The following is a 21,811-nucleotide window of genomic DNA, read 5'->3' as shown; positions in this document are numbered from 1 at the left end:
AAGCCACTTTACACTGAGGTCTTTGTTCCTCTAGGGTAGTTTGGCCATTTTCTGAATCTTAGCCTCACCACCTCTCCTCCCAAAGGTTCCTTTACCTATTTATCTGTCTGTGTCATATATACCACCTCATCCAAACCATGCAGCTTCAAAGCCCAGTAATTAACTTTAATTTCTTTCTCTATTTCCCTTTTCTGGTCATAGGACCACAGACTGTAAGAGCTGAGATGACCTTTGTGATGTAGATTTCTTCCTTTGAAGAGAGACATGTCACTTCTGGTTAATGCCTGGTACCAAGGAAATTTCCCATTTTTCAAAACAACTACAGCCATTCTTTCCATGTTTGCCACTCAAAGAGGTCCATGCATGTGTTCTCTCAGACTTGCGTGTTCTATGAAACCCACAGTCATTCTCTCCTGTGTCATCCTGGAGCATAAACGTAACTCTCCTGCTCTGCAGCAAAGAAAGGGCCAGCGTCCTGTGGGGACTGTGTGACCCCACAGTTCCTTTCATTATTATTCCCAGGCCCCTCAGGATTTGCCGTCCTCATACTCTCCCAGACAGTGTTGAGCATTGGACAAAATGCTGTAGATGCAGTCTTATGAATGTTTGGTAGAGGAGAGATGAGGTCTAGCTCAGTCCAGGACTGAGTACATTGCTACATTAGAATCCATACTAAGCTAAAATGTTCTTTTTTTTTTTTTTTTTTTTTTTTCCTTTTTTTTTTTTATTATTCGATATAATTTATTTACATTTCAAATGATTTCCCCTTTTCTAGCCCCCCCACTCCCCGAAAGTCCCGCAAGCCCCCTTCTCTTCCCCTGTCCTCCCACCCACCCCTTCCCACTTCCCCGTTCTGGTTTTGCTGAATACTGTTTCACTGAGTCTTTCCAGAACCAGGGGCCACTCCTCCTTTCTTCTTGTACCTCATTTGATGTGTGGATTATGTTTTGGGTATTCCAGTTTTCTAGGTTAATATCCACTTATTAGTGAGTACATACCATGATTCACCTTTTGAGTCTGGGTTACCTCACTTAGTATGATATTCTCTAGCTCCATCCATTTGCCTAAGAATTTCATGAATTCATTGTTTCTAATGGCTGAATAGTACTCCATTGTGTAGATATACCACATTTTTTGCATCCACTCTTCTGTTGAGGGATACCTGGGTTCTTTCCAGCATCTGGCAATTACAAATAGGGCTGCTATGAACATAGTAGAACATGTATCCTTATTACATGGTGGGGAGTCTTCTGGGTATATGCCCAGGAGTGGTATAGCAGGATCTTCTGGAAGTAAGGTGCCCAGTTTTCGGAGGAACCGCCAGACTGATTTCCAGAGTGGTTGTACCAATTTGCAACCCCACCAGCAGTGGAGGAGTGTTCCTCTTTCTCCACACCCTCTCCAACACCTGCTGTCTCCTGAATTTTTAATCTTAGCCATTCTGACTGGTGTAAGATGAAATCTTAGGGTTGTTTTGATTTGCATTTCCCTAATGACTAATGAAGTTGAGCATTTTTTAAGATGCTTCTCCGCCATCTGAAGTTCTTCAGGTGAGAATTCTTTGTTTAACTCTGTACCCCATTTTTTAATAGGGTTGTTTGGTTTTCTGGAGTCTAACTTCTTGAGTTCTTTATATATATTGGATATTAGCCCTCTATCTGATGTAGGATTGGTGAAGATCTTTTCCCAATTTGTTGGTTGCCGATTTGTCCTCTTGATGGTGTCCTTTGCCTTACAGAAACTTTGTAATTTTATGAGGTCCCATTTGTCAATTCTTGCTCTTAGAGCATACGCTATTGGTGTTCTGTTCAGAAACTTTCTCCCTGTACCGATGTCCTCAAGGGTCTTCCCCAGTTTTTTTTCTATTAGCTTCAGAGTGTCTGGCTTTATGTGGAGGTCCTTGATCCATTTGGATTTGAGCTTAGTACAAGGAGACAAGGATGGATCAATTCGCATTCTTCTGCATGCTGACCTCCAGTTGAACCAGCACCATTTGTTGAAAAGGCTATCTTTTTTCCATTGGATGTTTTCAGCCTCTTTGTCGAGGATCAAGTGGCCATAGGTGTGTGGGTTCATTTCTGGATCTTCAATCCTGTTCCATTGATCCTCCTGTCTGTCACTGTACCAATACCATGCAGTTTTTAACACTATTGCTCTGTAGTATTGCTTGAGGTCAGGGATACTGATTCCCCCAGATTTCCTTTTGTTGCTGAGAATAGTTTTAGCTATCCTGGGTTTTTTGTTGTTCCAGATGAATTTGATAATTGCTCTTTCTAGCTCTGTGAAGAATTGAGTTGGGATTTTGATGGGTATTACATTGAATCTGTATAGTGCTTTAGGCAAAATGGCCATAAAATGTTCTTAATTTACTTTTGTGTAACTAATTTTCAAGCTTCAGCATTTTTCTTATTTATGTTTGATCATTTTAGATCTATTTTTATTATTTTATGTGTATGAGTATTTTGTCTCTATGTGTGCCTGTGCACCCTATGCATGTCTGATGACCCCTGTGGATGCCGTTAGAGGGTATTGGATCCTCTGCAACAGGAGTTACAGATAGTTATGAGTTACCACGTGGATACTGGGAATTAAATCTGGGTCCTCTGAAAGAATAGTGAGTGTTCTTCCCCACTCACTGGGTCACCTTTCCAGCCCTAAATCTAATTTTATAATGGTTTACTGTACCTTTTTTTTATATATAAACATTCTTTTGCTTGTGATTTACTCTTAATTAGGCATCTTCTAACCCATAAAATCTAGATAGTTCTTATCCATGCACATTTCAAGACATTCATTGTTTATAATCTTTATCATTTGTATCTATTATATTGGATTCTTTTGATAATTAAACAGATTTTATTGGTTCTATGTGGTTTGTATGAATCCTGTACGTACTTTAACATAGTCTGTGAGTTAAGTACTTAAAAATTCAAATACTTAGTGGCTGTTTTAAAAGCTATGAACCTAAACAAAGATATTACAGTGTTTGTGGATTTATATAAATATTTAGTAGAGTGATTAAAAATTTCTCATTAACTATCAAAGCTTTTGAATTCCAAACATGAAATCTGAATTTTCAAATGGCATTTTCCCACCGGATGAACACGGAAAGCATCACTCTTTTCTTCCTGTCTTTTTTCTTTGAAATTACTAAAAAGACTTTCCACTAGCTCTCCATTTACATAATTGTTTACTGTAAGTTTTTCCCTTAAATATATTTAAAGAACCTTCGGCTTTAATTATTGATGGTGGGTTTTTTTTTTTTGAATTCTCTGATTAACGAATACAGCATATTCGTATCTAGTCTACTTGCAGTGTATTTTAGCTTTCAATCTAGAATACAGAAATCTTGGTCTCTAATACCATTTACTTTCGTCTCCATCCTTTCCAAAGTTATAGCCTTCAAGTACAGAGAGAAATGCAAACACCACCTGTGCTCCCAGACTTTCCATTTCCTATCTAGGGCTTCAACATCACGAGAGAGAAGTCCCAGGTTCCTTCAGATGCTGTAATGAAACCCCATATGATTCAGCAGAAGTGGGGAGCAGTTGGGCTTGATTAGTCTTGGCACACACTCTGTCACATCTCAGGAAAAGGCTCCAAGAGGACCACACACCTCCCAATTAGCCATGTCAGACTTGCATCTGGCTTTCTCTGTGTCCTTCAGTGGGAAGTCAGTGCCACCCAGAGTGAGTTTCAAGATGGTCCAACAGTGACCGCATTATCAGGCACAATCACATTATGAGAGGTAGAATGTGTGTGTACCGAAGCCGGGCCGTGACATTCTTCCTGTCAACTCTCTATTTGCTATGCTACATGCTTCTGGAATCCCATTTTTACATCCTCCTAGAAGGAAACTCTCAAGGTAGCCTGAGTCAGGTGTTAGAGCTCTTGCAGGTTGGCGATATAGCCCAGGTGTTAGAGCAATTACTTAGCATACATGAAGCCAGGAGTTCTGTCCTTAGCACTACATCCAAATCTTACTTTGTGGAGCATGCTTGTAGTTCCAGCACTAAAAAGTGGTAGAGACAGAAGGATCAGGAGTTCAAGGTCACCCTAAGTTACATAGGGAGTTCAAGGCCAGCCTGGACTAAGGGAGAACTCCCTCTCTTAAACAAACAAAAATAAATTAGCAATCAGATAGCCTAACCTGTGTCCTCCTCAGTCTGGGGGGTATTCGGAGTGACTAACAATTACAGGTGTCACCAGCTACTTTCTTCAGATATTGCGACTTATGGAGTTGGTTAGAACAAAAGTGAATTTCCACATCTCCTACCCTTGCTTGCCATTTTGTTTTCATTCAGACACCAAAGCCACTGTGATAGTTCATTCTCTCCCACCACACACACTCTCATAATAAATGTGCTGATGCTGCCTTCCGGGTTCCCTCCTCTTTCCAATTTTGTGGTCAGATAGTCTGTGGCAAAATTCTGGGCACCAAGAAGAAATGATCTCTAGACTCCAACTCATGGGTATCCTGAGAATTGTTATATAGAAGGTAATATTCCACTTAATGTCCATAGCTGACTCTGCTCTACAAATTAAGAATCAATTTAGTATCAATTACACTTTCAACTTAACTCTTGACTGACCCACAGCTTACCAGAGCCACTCCAAGCCTTCCTTTTGGAGGTCAAATGTTCTTCCTCTGTGGTGTCATGCTGCTGTGTCTGTCTGGGAGAATAATTTCATTGTGTGTGATGGTTTGTTCTGTTAGTCATAGAATAAGTACTCAGCGAGGCTGAATTTCTCTAAGTCATCAGCCTTATCTTAAATTCCTTTATGTTATAGATCTAATGTCTACATCTAATACAAACACAATGGATATTTAATTTCAGGTGAATGAAAGGAATGATATATAGATGATAGTATCAAATTAACGGATTGAGGAGCTGGAGAGATGGCTCAGTAGTTAAGAACACCGACTGCTCTTGCAGAGGTCCTGAGTTCAAATCCCAGCAACCACATGGTGGCTCACAACCATCCGTAATGAAATCTGATACCCTCTTCTGGGGTGTCTGAAGACAGCTACAGTGCACTTACTTTATATAATAAATAAATAACTCTTCAAAAACATTCAACGGATTGAATGTAAACATTTCTCTTACATGTAATCCTTTGACTGATATTCCTCTATGCCTTTCGCTTTCCTCTCTATTTTTATGAAGTTTTTAAAATTCTTTATGTTCTCATTTTTTAAGGTAATGTTAGCAGAACAACTTTTCCGCAAAGAGTTCAACCCATATTTGAAGAAATGGTATCGCATTATTGGATTAAGCGGCGATACCCAGCTGAAAATATCGTTTCCAGAAGTTGTCAAATCTTACGATGTTATTATCAGCACAGCTCAAATCCTTGAAAACTCCCTCTTAAATCTGGAGAGTGGAGAAGATGACGGTGTGCAGCTGTCAGGTTTGTTAGAGTGGTTATTTTTAGAAAAAAAGACAGAAATATTAAAGATAGTAACAGAGAATGCTTGTTAAATCATCTTTTTATGATGAAAAGAAACCTCGGTTTATTTAAGTTACTTTTGTATTTCACAAGTCTTCGTTGAAGTGCTCTACTTCCCTGAAAAAAAGGACCAAAAACAGAGAAATGCTTAACTTGATGGCCTGCTTTTGCATAAGTATATCATTACTAAATAAATACTGTGTTCTTCCATTACTTCTGACACACACACACACACACACACACACACACACACACTTTCAACTTATCTCTTGACTGACCCATACCTTACTAGAGTCCCTCTAAGCCCTTCCTTTGAGAGGCCAATTTTTCTTCCATTGTGCAATTATTCTGCCTGTGTCTCTCTGGGAGAATAATTACATTGTGTAATATAGGTAGGTACACACACACACACACACACACAAATTTGATGACAAGTTCTGTTAGGACTGCCTTCTTGACTATAGAATTAAACTACAGTCCTGCCTACATTATTTGGAATGATTGAATAACTGGGAGAAAAACAGAGCAAAGTAAAAGTAATCACAAGAATTAAATGCAAAGTTTAAAAAGCACAAAACCATAACTCTCTAGATAATATTCTTTTCACTTGGTGTTACAAAAAAGAGACATTATCAACCTAAAATTAAAAAGTTTATTCTAGAACCAAAGTGGGGCCCTAGGAAGATTTTGTGAATGTTGTTGTTTGTGTGGCGGAAAGATATGAATTTCACTAACACTTTCTGCATCTCATCTTGAGACGGGGATAATAGCTAGTAGGAACAGTGCCATTGTGAACACACATGAACTTTGTAGTCATTAATTTTGCTACCGGTCACAGTTAAGATCATATCAGCAGATTGACATAGTAGGGCTGTGCCAATGTTCTGCCCAAGGAAAGCGACTCCATGTCAGCTCACTTTAGCTTCGATGTTCTTGTATTGCTGTCACAAGCCAGTTTGGGTAAACAGACCTTCTGTCTTTCTGTTAAGACTTTTCCCTTATTGTCATTGATGAGTGCCATCACACCAACAAGGAGGCTGTCTACAACAACATCATGAGACGGTATTTGAAGCAGAAGCTGAGAAACAATGAACTCAAGAAACAAAACAAACCAACAATTCACCTGCCACAGATACTAGGACTGACAGCTTCACCTGGTGTCGGAGGAGCCAAAAAGCAATCTGAGGCTGAGAAGCATATTTTAAATGTAAGTCACTGAGTTTGTGTATAGCAGCAGCGGCAGCAACAACAAAGCTATGTCAAATGCCCATCGCCTTTGACTTTTAAGATTTTAAGTAGTGTTGAGAGTTCAAGTGCCAGATGCTATTTTCTTTGCCTCAGAATTACCTCAGTCTTCCACACGCCATTTATCAAGGCGATGCTCTTGATAAATACCAGGGATGCAGAGCAAAGGACGAGAGTTTTCATTCCCAATGACTTCCTACTCCATGACTTTCAACGTGTCATGCTTTCTGTGTCTCTTTCAGTGATGTCAGTCTAGAACATGGGTTATTCAAGTTAAAATAGGAAGAGGCAAATGCCGTGCTTCCTGCCTTTAATCCCAGCACCAAGGAAGCAGAGCCAAGCAGATGAGTTTAGGAGCTGACATAGTGAGTTCCAGATCAACTAGTGCCTCAGAGGGAGACCATCTCACAATAAGGGTTTGGGGGAGTGGGAAAGAGAGATGCAAAGGTCTTTTATTAAAGATGCACTCATCAGCTTCCCCAGAGGGGGGTACCATTAAGTATTGCTGATGATCTCAAATGGTAAGTAGGTCAGAGTACCTAAGACTATCACCGCATGTAGGTTGATAGAAATTATTAAACAAGAGTCAGAAAAGGATTGTCTCCAAGATTCAACCAATTGCTAGGATGAAGGCCTAACTTCTACCTGTGATCTAGGCACAAAGACTAAGCCAGCCCCTCCCTTCCTGCTGTCTTCTTTGCATGTAGAGAATAATGGGAACATAGTCCATGAACATCAATACGACTGTAAAGATGACTGCCTGATATAATCAGAGCATAGCTACTCCATAACTGTCCTTTTAATTTGAACATTTTTTTCTGGTGTTCTAAGTCCTGTATTAACAGCTACAAAATGAAAATCAAAGGACATCTTCTTTTCTAGAATTAGACTTCATATAAACATTTGGAAGACAGCAGAACAAATATGATTGATTATCATTTCTTAATTAAATTCATAGGAAGCAATGCTAAAATACTGCATTCAATAAACAATGCTGCACATCACCTGAATGAAATGTTAGGCTACATATTTATGCTAAAATGCAATTTTACTTTTCGTACACAAAAGCATGCATTTGGTTGTAAGAAAGGAATACTTAAAAGTGTCTCTTTTCCAGATATGTGCCAATCTTGATGCCTCTACCATTAAAACGGTGAAAGAGAACCTTGGTCAACTCAAACACCAAATAAAGGAACCGTGCAAGAAGTTTGTGATTGCTGACGACACCAGAGAAGTATGAAAAGCATTTTTATATGTATCTGTCTGACACCACCCCATCCAATGGAATATTTTACATTCTTCTTCTGAATATTCCCATCTAACATTTTTATCAAACAAGCCACGATTTTATACCTTTCAAAATTGATAGGAGGCAGTAAAGACTGCTGCTAATTGTCACCACCGTCCTACTCCTCCTAGCTTATATGACACATAGCTCAGTGTGTGGCTACTTCTGAATCTTGGAGGAGTGGAAGTATTGGAGCGAGAACATTGGACCGCTAACGTAGAGGGAGTATGGGAGTTGGTACCCTCCTAACGGTCTCAGCGTTTGCAGGATTGGCTTTTACCATTCCAGGGAACCATTTTGTTGCAGCTGGCAATGACAATAGAAATCCTCATTTGCGTTTTTTTTTTCTCTTTGAAAACAGACTATTAAAAAAATAAAAAAAAAATCAATGTACTGGTACTTTTCTGGTGAATATTTTCACCGATTTAAAAAAAAATCAACTTATAGTCAGTTTGGACGTTATGTTTAGTAGATTATTCCAATCTTTTTTTTTTGAATTGGAAACTTGATAGGTTTTAGAAATGTAAAATATGTTTAATTTACTGAGAATCTGCCATCTGCCTCATAAGGCTACTAGGATTAAATGAGGAGATGTGTGTGCAGTAGGTAATACTCAGAATGCTGTGGGTGCCACACCAATGCTGGTGGGCAACCTCCACAGTGCACCCACTTTCATTATATTATATACTCCCCTCACTTTACATTTCTCTCACTTGCATTTACCTGAGGAGCTCAAATTCGTGCTTCTATTCTTGATCATCCAAAAAACATTACTCTGGATATTCTCTTGAAAATAATTTGCCATTTTTTTTTTTTGGTCTTAACTTTTACAATTACTTGTCGTTAAAGTGTGATGCATGGGAAAAGCACAAAATGTTCTTGTGGATTTTCATAAGCTGAACAAACTTATGCAAAAAAAATTAGGTAAAGAGTCAATTCATTAAAAGGCCGTCAATATTCCTCCTACTTTTAATTGTCTTTAACTTTCGAGCTTTGTAACACTCACAGACTTTACTCTTTAAAAAGTTATGGTAGAGGTTTAGAGTCAGGCATGTCCTGAAGTAAAGGTAAAACTGCAAAAATCAAATGTAGTGAACCATGAAGTGATCAGAGATTAATCTGTTTCATTGTCTAGTTAATGATTCTGAACCAATCACATTGCACTATGCAAATCATTTAAACAAAGATAGTGAATGCCATTTTAAACAATGTTAATAATATATATGTCATTCTTTTTAGAATCCATTCAAAGAGAAACTTCTAGAAATTATGGCAAGCATTCAAACTTACTGCCAAAAGAGTCCAATGTCAGAATTTGGAACCCAACATTATGAGCAATGGGTCATTCAAATGGAAAAAAAAGGTAATCTGGGTTTTGACCTAACAGCTTTTCTCTTGTTTACACCAAGATTTTAGATGATCCTCTCAGATTTAGAAGTAACCTGAGAGCAAATGGAACTTGAAGCAGAATTGCTGTTTGGGGTGTAGGACAAGTCCACACATGTTCTTACCCCTCATCTAAGGAAAGAGGTGTCAATTCATACAGTTTTCACTTTCATTTATTATATATAAAGTATTAAGGCAGCTATCAACAGCTCTGCCTCCAAAGGCAATTTTACTGAGATGTTTCCCAAGCTTTTCTGCTAAGGTTTAGGTCCATGTTCCCTCTCACACTGAGCTCAGGCAGCAAGAGATGGAGTTGAAGGCCAGAACTCATGGCACACACAGACCTTGCTGGTGCCAGCACCACAGTGAAGTTAGTTCTGAGCCATAACCTATTTAAACTCACAACACAGTGGTAGGATAGTTTTCTGCCCTTACTCACAGAGTTTATCCTTCCAAAGCTGCTAAAGATGGAAATCGGAAAGAGCGCGTCTGTGCAGAACATTTGAGGAAGTACAACGAAGCCCTACACATCAACGACACCATCCGAATGATTGATGCGTACAACCACCTGGAAACGTTCTACACTGATGAGAAAGAAAAGAAGTTTGCTGCCCTCAATGACAGTGACGAGAGCGATCATGAGGCCAGCGGTTGCAATGACCAACTGAAGGGCCATGTAGAGAAATCTTTGAAAATGGACGAAACGGATGAATTTCTCATGAATTTGTTCTTTGGTAAGATCCAATATAGCACAAACCATGTGTTCCTGCACCGTCCTCTCAGACAGGAACTCACGGCTTTCTTTAAGTTTTCCAGAAGGCTCTCAAAATTCATCTTGAAAGGAAATCCCATGAAGATTGTGGTTTATAATTTGATATGACAGGTTAACTTTTAATTGTGTGACTGTAATTAATTATTTGATCATACAGTTTTACTGCCAAGACTATTGCAATTAATTAATTAAATAGTCTGAGCACTAAATATAACAAGATTACCTATGAGTCATGTAAAAATTGCCAGTGTAATTTTTTTAATTTACTGATGCAAACTAACTTTATTTTTTAGTAGTTTTTAAGTTATATTTTTCTTTAATAAATTGACTGAAATTGGAGCTGTGTACGACTCGCAGTAGGGTGTGTGAGTTGAGTGCGGTAGCTAAACCAGGCTAATAACATGAATAATTATTTTTAAAGATAACAAGAAAATGTTGAAAAAACTAGCCGAAAACCCAAAGTACGAGAATGAAAAACTCATAAAATTAAGAAACACGATACTGGAACAATTCACAAGGTCTGAGGAGTCCTCCCGAGGAATCATTTTCACAAAAACGCGGCAGAGTACCTATGCACTTTCCCAGTGGATTATGGAAAATGCGAAGTTTGCGGAAGTTGGAGTCAAAGCGCATCACCTCATTGGAGCGGGACACAGCAGTGAAGTCAAGCCCATGACTCAGGTGTGGCCTCCTTACGTAATCCATGCGTAAGCTTCAGCTAGTCTCCCCTCATTGCCGGTAATGGCTCTCAGTTCTTTCACCAGCTCACAGGTACATTCACAGAGGCTCTTGACTTTGGTACATAGTAGCCAATATATACCAAGTACCACAAGGCTGATAGTGGTACATGATGAGTTACTAAAGAAGCTAAAGTAGAAGTATCCCCTTTCCTTTTTATAAACGTACAGGAACTTCTCGAGTTTTTTGTAAAAACGAGTTACTTTTAACCTTAAAAGCATCAAATTCAAGCCTGCTCAGGAGGTGTGGATTAGAGCCAAAACTGTTCAACAAATATTTGTAAATTGAAGTCTGTTAGAGACTGGAAGAATTAAAGTCCTGACTGTGTTAGGGAGGTGGGTTTGAGAAGGTTTCTGCTGTTTTATCAGTTTTAAAATTATATTATTGATTGTGTGCACAGTTATATATTAACATTGGATGTGAAGGAATAGAGCAGAGGTTTGCCACGGAGTCGTCAGAGGTCCTGCTGTGATGTTCTTCCATAGTTGTGAGTACATCAAAGCTCACATTACCTCTAAGAAGAAAGGAGAGGGCATGGGAGAACACACACTTGCTCTGGATGACTATTTTTAAATAACTTACAAGGATAAAAGTGTGCACTGAATGTCACTTAGCAGCTTCGATGAGACTCGAGTGGGAATAAAGTACCAAGGATTGTCCATATCACATGAGGTCATATGTCAATATATTTCTACTGACTTTCAAAGTTGACATTTAAAAAGTTCCTCCTGTGATTAAGCTGAGGAATACTCATCCACTTTTAATTTATTTTGTCTTTCTTTTTTTTTATTTGATATATTTTTTATTTACATTTCAAATGATTTCCCCTTTCCTGGAGATGGCTCAGCGGTTAGGAGCACTGACTGTTCTTCCTGAGTTCTGAGTCCTGAGTTCAATTCCCAGCAACCACATGGTGGCTCACGACCATCTGTAATGGAATCCAATGCCCTCTTCTGGTGTGTCTGAAGAGAGCCGTGGTGTGCTCATATAAAAAAAAATAAATAAATCTTATATTGCCTTTCAAATAGACTTTACATTAAAGTTAAACCTTCCTCAAAGTAAAATTAAAGAGTAGTTCTGCTTTCTCCTGTTCCAGGGTTGCTTCCTGGACTTTTTGACTTTTTCTTCTGGCCTTTCTAAAATATTACATAGGTTTCTTTCCTGGATGATTCTTAAGGTGACCAGCTATAGTATATATACATGGGGAATTTTCAGTGTCTCAAAAACTAATAGAAAATGTTGAGTGAGTTTTATTCCCTAAATATCACATTCTGACGTTAATATATTAAAAGGTAAACCCTATTTTAGCCTTGCCAAAGCCTTTTCTCAGCCAACAACACCTCTCCCTTTCTTCCTTTCAAATCACCCATCAATTTATTTCCTTGGCATAAAGAGTGTTCTTCCCACCTCCAGACTGCAGGATGGAAATATTTTTGTTATTGTGTGGTAATCCCAGATTGGAAATCAAATGTTGTCTCACCATCATGTCTTTGTTCATTGCCAAAAACAGATGGCAAGCAAATCCATGTATGATCTAATCCTCTGATTTACACTGACCAGTTGCAATTTATTATTTCTTCTACTAATTAGAAGATCTGAATGTGTTTAGCATCACAAAATTTAATTTATTAAAATGTTTCCACAGACTGAACAAAAAGAAGTCATTAGTAAATTTCGCACTGGGGAAATAAATCTGCTTATCGCTACTACGGTAGCAGAGGAAGGCCTGGATATCAAAGAATGCAATATCGTTATCCGCTATGGCCTTGTCACGAACGAGATAGCCATGGTCCAGGTATGTGCAGAGAGATCTCATGCCTAATGTGTTCCTTCTTATCCCTGTGCTCCTCCTACGTGGATTCCTCCCTTTTATATCACAGCACAAGTTCTTTTTTGCTGTGTTTTCTGCTAAAAAGACCAGTTAAAGAACTTCAAGACAGGGCTTTTTATATGACTGCTGTTTCCTGAACTCCTATGGCAACCTCCTGCAATTTAACTAACAACCCTATTTTGATTGCTATTTCTATGTCCTGGACATCTCCCGGATGGTCCCTCACTGTGGGCCCTAACTGTCTTTTATGCATAACTTCAGCAGAGTGTCCTCCTGAATCCCAGTTTGGGGAGGGAACATGTGAGGGAGAACTGTCTAAAACATATGTGCAGATTTTCCAAGACCATGAATGATATTGGCCTCATTTCAAGGGTCAACAGAGGACTTCTCAGTCTTAAGATGTCAGTAAACCCCCAGAAGGATAAGGAATCTGAAACATATTAACCACAATTCCCACTCAGAGCTTTGGGAGCTCTGCAGTTCTGTTTTCCTCCTGCAGCCAACTTTTCTTTATTTTTAATTTTTCATAAAATATGGAGTGGGGTCACTTTACAAGTACAAAAGGAAGGGAGGAAGGAAGGAAGGAAGGAAAGAGAAAGAAAGGAAGGAAGAAAAGGAAGGAAGGAAGGAAGGAAGGAAGGAAGAAAGGAAGGAAGGAAGGAAGGAAGGAAAAGAAAGAAAAGGAAAAATTCTATTCCAAATACCTCTTACTCTTCTATATTAACAAATAAATGATATGTAGAAAATTTAAGATGAAGAAAATATATGATATTATTCTTAACACATGAAAGATTTTTTTCACCCTTGGGGGGGGAACAAGTTATAAAAGATGAAGCTCATTAGGAATCCATCTTGTTAGACTATTTCAGGGAGTGATCAATGGGTCAGAGGCTTATGCCCACAAGATATGTGTCATTTGCCTTCAGAATAGTATTGTAGTTGATTAGCTAAGCGCCTGAGCTAGGTAACCAAAGCTTATACTATTAGAAATATGTCTATACTACCCTGAGTAAGTGATTGATCCAGTCCAGTGAGTCCTGCCCCTGGTCAGTGCTAGGTGTGCTCCATTGGATGGCCCGATAGCCATGCACAAATGGACATGACTAAACAAATGGCCTCAATGGTCTTTAGAAATCAGGAAGAGGGCAGTGAAGGTATATGTGGGGGAGGGGTAAAAGGGGAGGCCTGAGAGAAGTTGGAGGGAGCAAATGGGAAGTAGACAATATCATATTGTGTTGTTTACGTGAATGAAAATTTTAAAGAACAACTATAAACAAAATTGATGAGCCTAACTTTCACATTCTTAAGAGGCCTCTAGAAATTTGACTTGTTACTGTGCGTATTTTCCCAGAGAGATGTGTTTAAACTCCAAAGTAGGCTTCCAGGAACAGTTGTGTTGTACTCAAAATTCCCGGTGCCAAGGTCAGAGATGGGCCTTGTCCTCATTCATCCTTCCAATTAGATGGCTTTACTGTCCAAGCCACTACTCGGGGTTTCTGTGGGTTAAGACAGTTGTTTAGGGTGCAATGGGATTAAATGAGTGGGTGTGTTATTTTGTCTTCAAAGAGTTGCCAAGATTATTCTAGAACATTGCCATTAAAGAGCATTGAAGCTCAAAAATTTACCCACAAGCCATGGGTAATAACTACCTTTACTAAGAACAAAGAGATCATTTGAAGGCTGGGCTACTGAACAAAGACGATCTTCCCAGTTCCAAACCAGGACAGCTCATATCAAAACACAACACTTCTTTTCCTTTTTTCACATTCTCAGGCCCGGGGCCGAGCCAGAGCCGATGAGAGCACGTACGTCCTGGTTACCAGCAGTGGCTCAGGAGTTACCGAACGGGAGATTGTTAATGACTTCCGAGAGAAGATGATGTATAAAGCTATTAACCGTGTTCAGAATATGAAGCCAGAGGAGTATGCACATAAGGTATTATTCTTGGCCACCACTGAGTTTAGTTTTCGTCTGAAAATGGCTACATTTGGTGGCCACGGATGACTGTGTGGCTACTTCTTCAGACAGAAATTGTGCTGAGTTTCCAGCTTCTGTCAGAAGATTTGTTCTTAGTCCAGATTCAAACACAAAACCCCCAAATTTGTGGTTTGTGTGTGTGTGTGTGTGTGTGTGTGTGTGTGTGTGTGTGTGTGTGTGTGTGTGTGTGTGTAACAGGAAATGCAGAGGGAATTGTGATCATTGCAGGGAAACCAAACATCATCTTTGGCAATATAAATTTAGGATGCCATTTTCCAGAAGACTTGTGCAGCTCTCTCATTCAGACCTACCTGGTAGTTTTAATTTGATCCAATCCGTGTATACAAGCACAGTGTCTTTATTATAGAAATATTTATAAAATGCCTATTGTCTTCCAGACAGTATTTTAAAAGCAGAGAACACAGTGAAAAACGCATCATAAACCATTGCTACATGAAGTAGAGCTTCTAAGTGTGTGCTTGCTGAGGGTGGGGAAAGGCGATAAACACGAACTTGTTGGGTATAGCATACACAAGCAAGCACGATGGAATGGGAAGAGTGTGGAGCCAGGCTTCGTGGCTCGTGTCTGTAATCCCAGCATTCAAAAGGCTAAGGCCAGAGCATTACTCAGTGAGATTGAGGCTATTTTGGCCTATGAAGTGTGTTCAATGCCAGCCTGGGCTATGCAGTGAAACCTGTTTGAAAACCCCACAAAACAAAACAAAAACTTAAGCGGAGTAAAGTATCATGTAAAACACAACTGGCTGGCTGCTTTTGAGATGCTCCATTGACATGGGGCTAATTCTGAATTATTACAACGTATGTAATACAGCTCTTTCTCAATTTACTAACAGAGCTATTTGAATTGGATGAAGGAAATGCAGTGGGGAAAAAGAGTGTATTTATACAATATTTCAGGAAACTTTCATACCACTGAAGTAAAGACTGTAACTCTTATAATAGCAAACAATCCATTTAGAAGAAAATTCACACCCTTGCATATGGGTGTGAATGTTAGTTTCTTAACATTAGAATTGGCTCTACCCTAAATAGAGTTTTAGGGAAGGGAAGCTTTCAAATTGTTGTGCAAAGTATATAACCAACTCCAGGGTTTCCTGCCCAGGTTTTCATACAAACATATATTTTAAACCCCCTTAAATATAAAGCAAACCAAACATTTTCCACCAAATAATCCTACTATAGATTTATTCACTCATATTTATGACTAAAGGCATAATCACAAATCAGTGAGATCCTCTCATAAAAACTGATGTGTTATTACTAAATTGTCTAGTTCAGTTATAGGACAATCTATAGTTTACAGGTCAGATTTTCCCAATCTGTATATTAAAACTTCATACTAGCTAGTCTTTTATTATTTTAATGAAATACCTGAGAACTGCTGACTGATAATGTAAAGAGGTTCATTAGTTTGAGTTAAAGCTGTAAGGTCTAACAACAATGTAGAAGGTTCTGCGAGGCCTCAGCCCCTGATCCATTACTGCATTATGGCAAATGCACACATACCTAAACTTCTTTGTGCTCTCTCTGTCCTTACAATTCCACCATAATTCAATCCTGTGGCTTTGACCCCTAAATCCTAATCCAAGATATTCTCTTCTCAAGGGCCCCATTTCTAAGCACACAACTACATTAAGTATCAATTCTCTTAATTATTAAGTCTTATTTACACAAGACGGTGGATTCAATTCCTGCATGAATCCAGAGGTGCAGGCCGTATTCCAATCATAGGAAAGGATCCGCGTGGGGACTCCAGGATGAACTATCTCTGTTTCTCTGGAGCGAGATCTGCCCTCCCAAGACGTCTCACTCAGGCAGATGAAGGAGAATGAAGAGGAATGAAGTGGACCAGGTCCACAGCCATGATGCTCAAAGCCCCCCAGAAAGCATTACTACACAGTCAGTTACTAAGAGAGCACCTCTGCTCCTCAGGGTTGAAATGCCTTTTTAACAGACTTTAGGCAACCACTGATGAAGCATGAGAGTTGATGCAAAAAGCAAAATCTGTTTTGCATGTCATAAAATGTCAGCGTTATTGAAAAGTTAAAATTATATCAAACATCTAGAGTAAATCCAGACACCCCCATGGCCTGACCCAAAGGCTTTCCTCTGTCATTTCTTTGTGCTTGGACATAGGTAGAAACCAGTAAAAGAGGGAAAACTAAGTTCATCCAGTGCGTTATCTCTTCATCTTCCAGAGTACAATCTACCTGTGATATGCCATGTTCAGCTCATTTGCTTCCATACAACTGTGAAAAAAAATGAATACTCTGTTCTTTTCTCCACACAGATTTTGGAATTGCAGGTGCAAAGTATCATGGAAAAGAAAATGAAAATCAAAAGAAGTATCGCAAAGCAGTACAACAACGATCCATCGTTAATAACACTTCTCTGCAAAAATTGTAGTATGCTGGTCTGCTCAGGAGAAAATATCCACGTAATTGAGAAGATGCATCATGTCAACATGACACCAGAATTCAAGTGAGTGCAGCAAGAGCCTTGTTTAAATCTCTTTGGTAAAGGCAGAACAGTGGCATTGTACATATTGTGTTCACAGAGTAGAAGCGAGATATTTTCTCATCAAAGCTTTCCTTTTTGTAGTCCCTCAAATATAATCTCATTTCTTGTGTCTGTTTTGAAAATAATCTCTGTTGAGACATGACATAATGGTAAGACACAAAGCAATTTTGATGTGAAATACTTAATTTGTGGATGTCAGCATCTGTTCTCATTTTTTTTTTGAATGACTGAAAAGTTAAAACAACAGCAGACTTCAAAGGAGACCCAAAGACAATTGGACATTTGTGAAGTGTGTGTGTGTGTGTGTGTGTGTGTGTGTGTGTGTGTGTGTGTGTAGGATGGGGACATCCACTTGTTTTTTTCACAAAAGTTCTGGGGAGCAGAAAATGAGAAAAAACAAGCTATCAGATAGTCCAACCATGTGGGTCATCATCAAGTCCAACATGAACCCCTGGCTGCCTAATGTCATTTTGTCGTATGTCACTTAACAATCCTTCCACAATAATTTTAGGGGACTCTACATTGTAAGAGAAAACAAAGCACTGCAAATGAAATTTGCTGATTATCAGACAAATGGAGAGATTATCTGCAAATGTGGCCAAGTGAGTAAACTTCAGAGGGTTCAGTTTTATTTTATCCAAAAGGATTGTTCCATTGAATGTTGATTTCTCCTTTTTCTTCTGTTTTTCTAGGCTTGGGGAACAATGATGGTGCACAAAGGTTTAGATTTGCCTTGTCTTAAAATAAGGAATTTTGTAGTCAATTTCAAAAATAACTCATCGAAGAAACAGTACAAGAAGTGGGTGGAATTGCCTATCAGATTTCCTGATCTTGATTGCTCAGAATACTGCTTGTATAGTGATGAAGATTAACTAGCTCTTGATTCATGATTATTTTAAAATGTTGCCAACTCAACATTGAAGATGATTTTGACTGATGTTTTCATTACACTACAGAACATTACAGAATATGTAAATGATGGTTTTGTTTTGCTTTCATCGAGGTAAAGAAACACCAAAGTTGCAAACATCTTATTGGTTGGTAAATGTAATTGTTAATCAAAATTGTCAATTTGATGAGTTCTAAAATCACCTTGGCTCAGGGAATGCCCATGAGGGATTGTCCTAAATTAATTAAGGAATTAAGGAATTAATTAAGGAAGATGTGTCCACTGTGGGTGGTCCCATTCTCCAGGCTTGGGCCTTGGACTGTGTAAAATGGAGAAAACTAGCTGAACCCACATTTACTCTCATAACTCTTCAATTGACTGTGCAATGCAATGTGACAAGCTACCTCAAGCTCCTGTCACTGTGACTTCCGTACAGTAATGGATTATAACCTCAAACTCTGAGCTACAATAAATCATTTCTTCCAAAGTTGTTATGATCAGGTTGTTTCATCATAGCAACAGAAAAGTAAATAAGACAGCAGGGATAAGGGAAATCTACCAACAATACTCATTATTGCAGAGTGTTACAGTATTATGGAAACACTGGAATATAAGTGAGAATCCAAGGTACCGATATTAGTCCTGCCACTGATTTTTTTCAAATATATTTATTTTTATGTGTATGTCTGCTTGGCTTGCATGTATGTATGTGTACCGTATACATTTCTGACACCTCTGGGGGGTCAGAGGAAGGCACCAGGTCCCCTGAAGTTAGAGTTACGAATGATTGTGAGCCATCATGTGGGTACTGGGAATCAAACGTGGATCCTCTGTGTGAGCAATGAGTACTCAACCACTGAAACATCTTCCCAGACTCTGTCACCAATGTTCACAATCAAATTAGTCTCCTCAGTTCATCCTTCTTCCGCAGCCTCTCTATGGTGAAATGTTGATTACACTGTCTGCTCTGCTTTTATTGACACCTTTTATGGTTTTAAATACGCCTACTCATTATAGCAGCTGTTTTGTTCACCACACCTCCAGATGTCGTTTTCTCACAAGGCTAAAATCAAAGTTTCAGCCAGCCTATTCTGATCCAGAGGCCTTGAAGGAGGGAGTCCATGCTGGCTGACATCCGTTTCGTCGCAGCTGTCTGGCTAGGATTTCTGCTTTCTTGCTACATCTCCACCAGAAATTGCTCTCACATCCTAGGAATGCTTTGGTGTGTGGCCTCTTCAGGAAGCCCCCACAGTCCATACCATGTGTTTCTTCAGGGACAGCAGTAGAAACTCCCAGTGCTACTAAGGAATCTTATGTAACTTAACTGGTGTAGTAGGAACACAATGCATTATGCTTTGCACGAGGCATCTTATTGATAGGCAGACCTGTTACTTAAACTCTACTGTTAACTGATAAGATCTACAGTTACCTGGGATCAGGGTGTCTGGGCATGCCTATGCCATGTGGCCAGTAGGCCATGCCCACACTCAAAGCAAGGCTGTAATTCAGGATAGCATGCATGAATCGACTTACAATGACTTGTTCGTGGGTTTGCTATTATAATGTATATTCATAAGTGATCACTTTGACGAACAGGAAGCTCGAAAAAGGAAACTATCACTAAAATGCAGCACCAAGCAGGTTCAGGCTTGCTTCTTCTGCCTTGTCTTCTGCAAAACACAGTGCCATCCTGGAATATGATCTAATCACCTCTTATGAAGAAGGGGGTGAAGACAGAATTCTTTGTAGTTTTGATCTATTAGTTTAATTCTATATTAAGATTTCTTGAATCTTTTATTGATGACAACTGAGCCAAAATGAATATATTAATCAGAACTCTTAGGAATATAAATGGACAAAAGAAAAAAATGGTTTTCTTAAAATACCTTAAGAATTCTATCTAACACTATTTAAAGTATTGCTCTATTCTTAAGAATTTTGGAAACTATGCAGGAAATCAAATATCTAAGATATCTAAATAGACCACTGTAACATATGTATTCTGTTTCTGGAGCATCAACATATACCAGGGTGTTTGTTTTGTTTTGTCAATTTTTTTCTTTATTTCAATAAAAAAGTTTTATTTCAGATACCATTAATTTAATATGTGATGATATATGTCAACTTAAACTTTAGTAGACACATCTCTTTTTAAAAGCAACTACAATTGCTGCATCTAGATAAATTATTATTGAACACTGTAATATCCTTAATATCTTAGCACTGGTAACAGAATATACCTGTAACACAAAATCTGGATTTAGAGTGCCCATGTCTTAGTTCTTTGGTTGTTTGAATGACTTTCCGCCACTTCATATCCCATAGCCGTGTTCTCCTGAGTCATCTGTGGTTGGATTAAGGTTTCCTCACTGCCCTAACCTTTGCACGGCTTGTGCTTCTTGCTCCACGCCTATACTTTCTCTCTAACTCATAGCTCATGGAATGACATCTCAACAGCCATTAGTACATGTCACAAGTATGTGTTCAAAGTGGAATGTGGTATAAGAGATGTGGGTATTTTCTTCTCTGCAATTCAGTATCTGCTAGAACAGAAAGTACTGCCTTAGAAAAAAGACACTGCAGATGTTGTTTACAATTCAACTGAAAGAGTCAAGTAAGAGTCGGAGTCCCTCTTGACATTGTAGCTTTTAAGATGCGTGAGTCTCAAACACACACTTAGGAGAAGAAGATGGAGAGAAAAATAGATACCTAAACTGCCCAACTTAAATCACTTCCTGGGTAGCCGTGACTTTCTGTACCTTAGCTTATACTGCTATACTGCTATAGTATTTTCTGGTCACTCTGATCTTTACTCAAATATGCAGCCATTCCTTGACAGTTCTTCAGCAGATATTGTTTATGACTCTTTAAAAACAAAATCCAGATGTCACTTCCCAGAATTCAGCTGCATTTACATTTCCAGAAGAGAAATGGAGAGAGCTTGTAAGGAAAGTATTACTCACTCTCCCTCAGCATAAAATACTCATGAAATATCTAAACAAGAACATGAGTCAGAGCAAAAAGCACAAAACAAGACACAGATTTGACGCTGTTCTAAGAACTGTAAAAATTATGATGTTAATTTGAAACTTTAAAAGTTTGTCCCTTTTTTTGCCTTATTTAGTCTTGCTAGATACATCTTTGTTTTTGTGCACAGAGTGTATAATAAGATAAACTCGGAAGTGGATCATTGCTACTTTGGGAACTTTGAGATGAAGCCACTTAAACTCTTTGAGGCCAAAGGACATAATGACTATATTGAAGAGCTGTTACAGACGCATAGGCACTGAACTGAACAATGCCAGCCATTAGAATGTAGAAGAAATAACCACAAGGTCCAGTGGAAAGAGTTGGGACAAACTGAAGTATCTACAGTCGTCAAAGAATGTGGAAAGGGCATAGCAGTAGATCTGCATTTAATCTTTAAGTAAAATACATGTAGTATCGAGGTCTCTCACATCATCACTTATCATAAAGGGCCATCCCAAGAAGGGGTAACAAGCATACTTGTTAATGTGCCATTCAGGGTGGCTAAGGGGAGGATTTAGCCTCTATGGGCAAAACACAAAGATCAATTTACATTCAAGTATCATTGTATTCATTCAATGGCTTTCAGACTTAACCAGGTCTATCTAAGAATGATTTTAATTATGATCTGTCTTCACCTCAAGAACTGGTAGTAATTCTGTATTA

At 38.8% G+C, this 21,811-nt stretch overlaps 1 protein-coding gene across 1 annotated transcript in view; it reads left to right on the top strand.

Annotated features, from left to right (window-relative positions):
- Positions 1-20,208, top strand: part of Ifih1 (interferon induced with helicase C domain 1) — a 51,633-nt gene extending 31,425 nt beyond the window's left edge. The window contains exons 6-16 of the mRNA XM_052182576.1: positions 5,202-5,412; positions 6,441-6,658; positions 7,814-7,930; positions 9,224-9,347; positions 9,829-10,104; positions 10,564-10,823; positions 12,526-12,675; positions 14,485-14,646; positions 17,000-17,190; positions 17,741-17,831; positions 17,922-20,208. Coding sequence (XP_052038536.1) covers positions 5,202-5,412; positions 6,441-6,658; positions 7,814-7,930; positions 9,224-9,347; positions 9,829-10,104; positions 10,564-10,823; positions 12,526-12,675; positions 14,485-14,646; positions 17,000-17,190; positions 17,741-17,831; positions 17,922-18,101 — 1,980 coding nt within the window. The 3' untranslated portion in view covers positions 18,102-20,208. The remainder of the gene's footprint in view (positions 1-5,201; positions 5,413-6,440; positions 6,659-7,813; positions 7,931-9,223; positions 9,348-9,828; positions 10,105-10,563; positions 10,824-12,525; positions 12,676-14,484; positions 14,647-16,999; positions 17,191-17,740; positions 17,832-17,921) is intronic.
- The last annotated feature ends 1,603 nt before the right edge of the window (positions 20,209-21,811 follow it).

This window comes from Apodemus sylvaticus, chromosome 5, assembly GCF_947179515.1.
Source record: "Apodemus sylvaticus chromosome 5, mApoSyl1.1, whole genome shotgun sequence".
In the NCBI taxonomy this organism is placed as follows: Eukaryota; Metazoa; Chordata; class Mammalia; order Rodentia; family Muridae; genus Apodemus; species Apodemus sylvaticus.
Note: the sequence above shows the minus strand (reverse complement) of the source record. Positions and strands in the feature narration are given on the sequence as shown.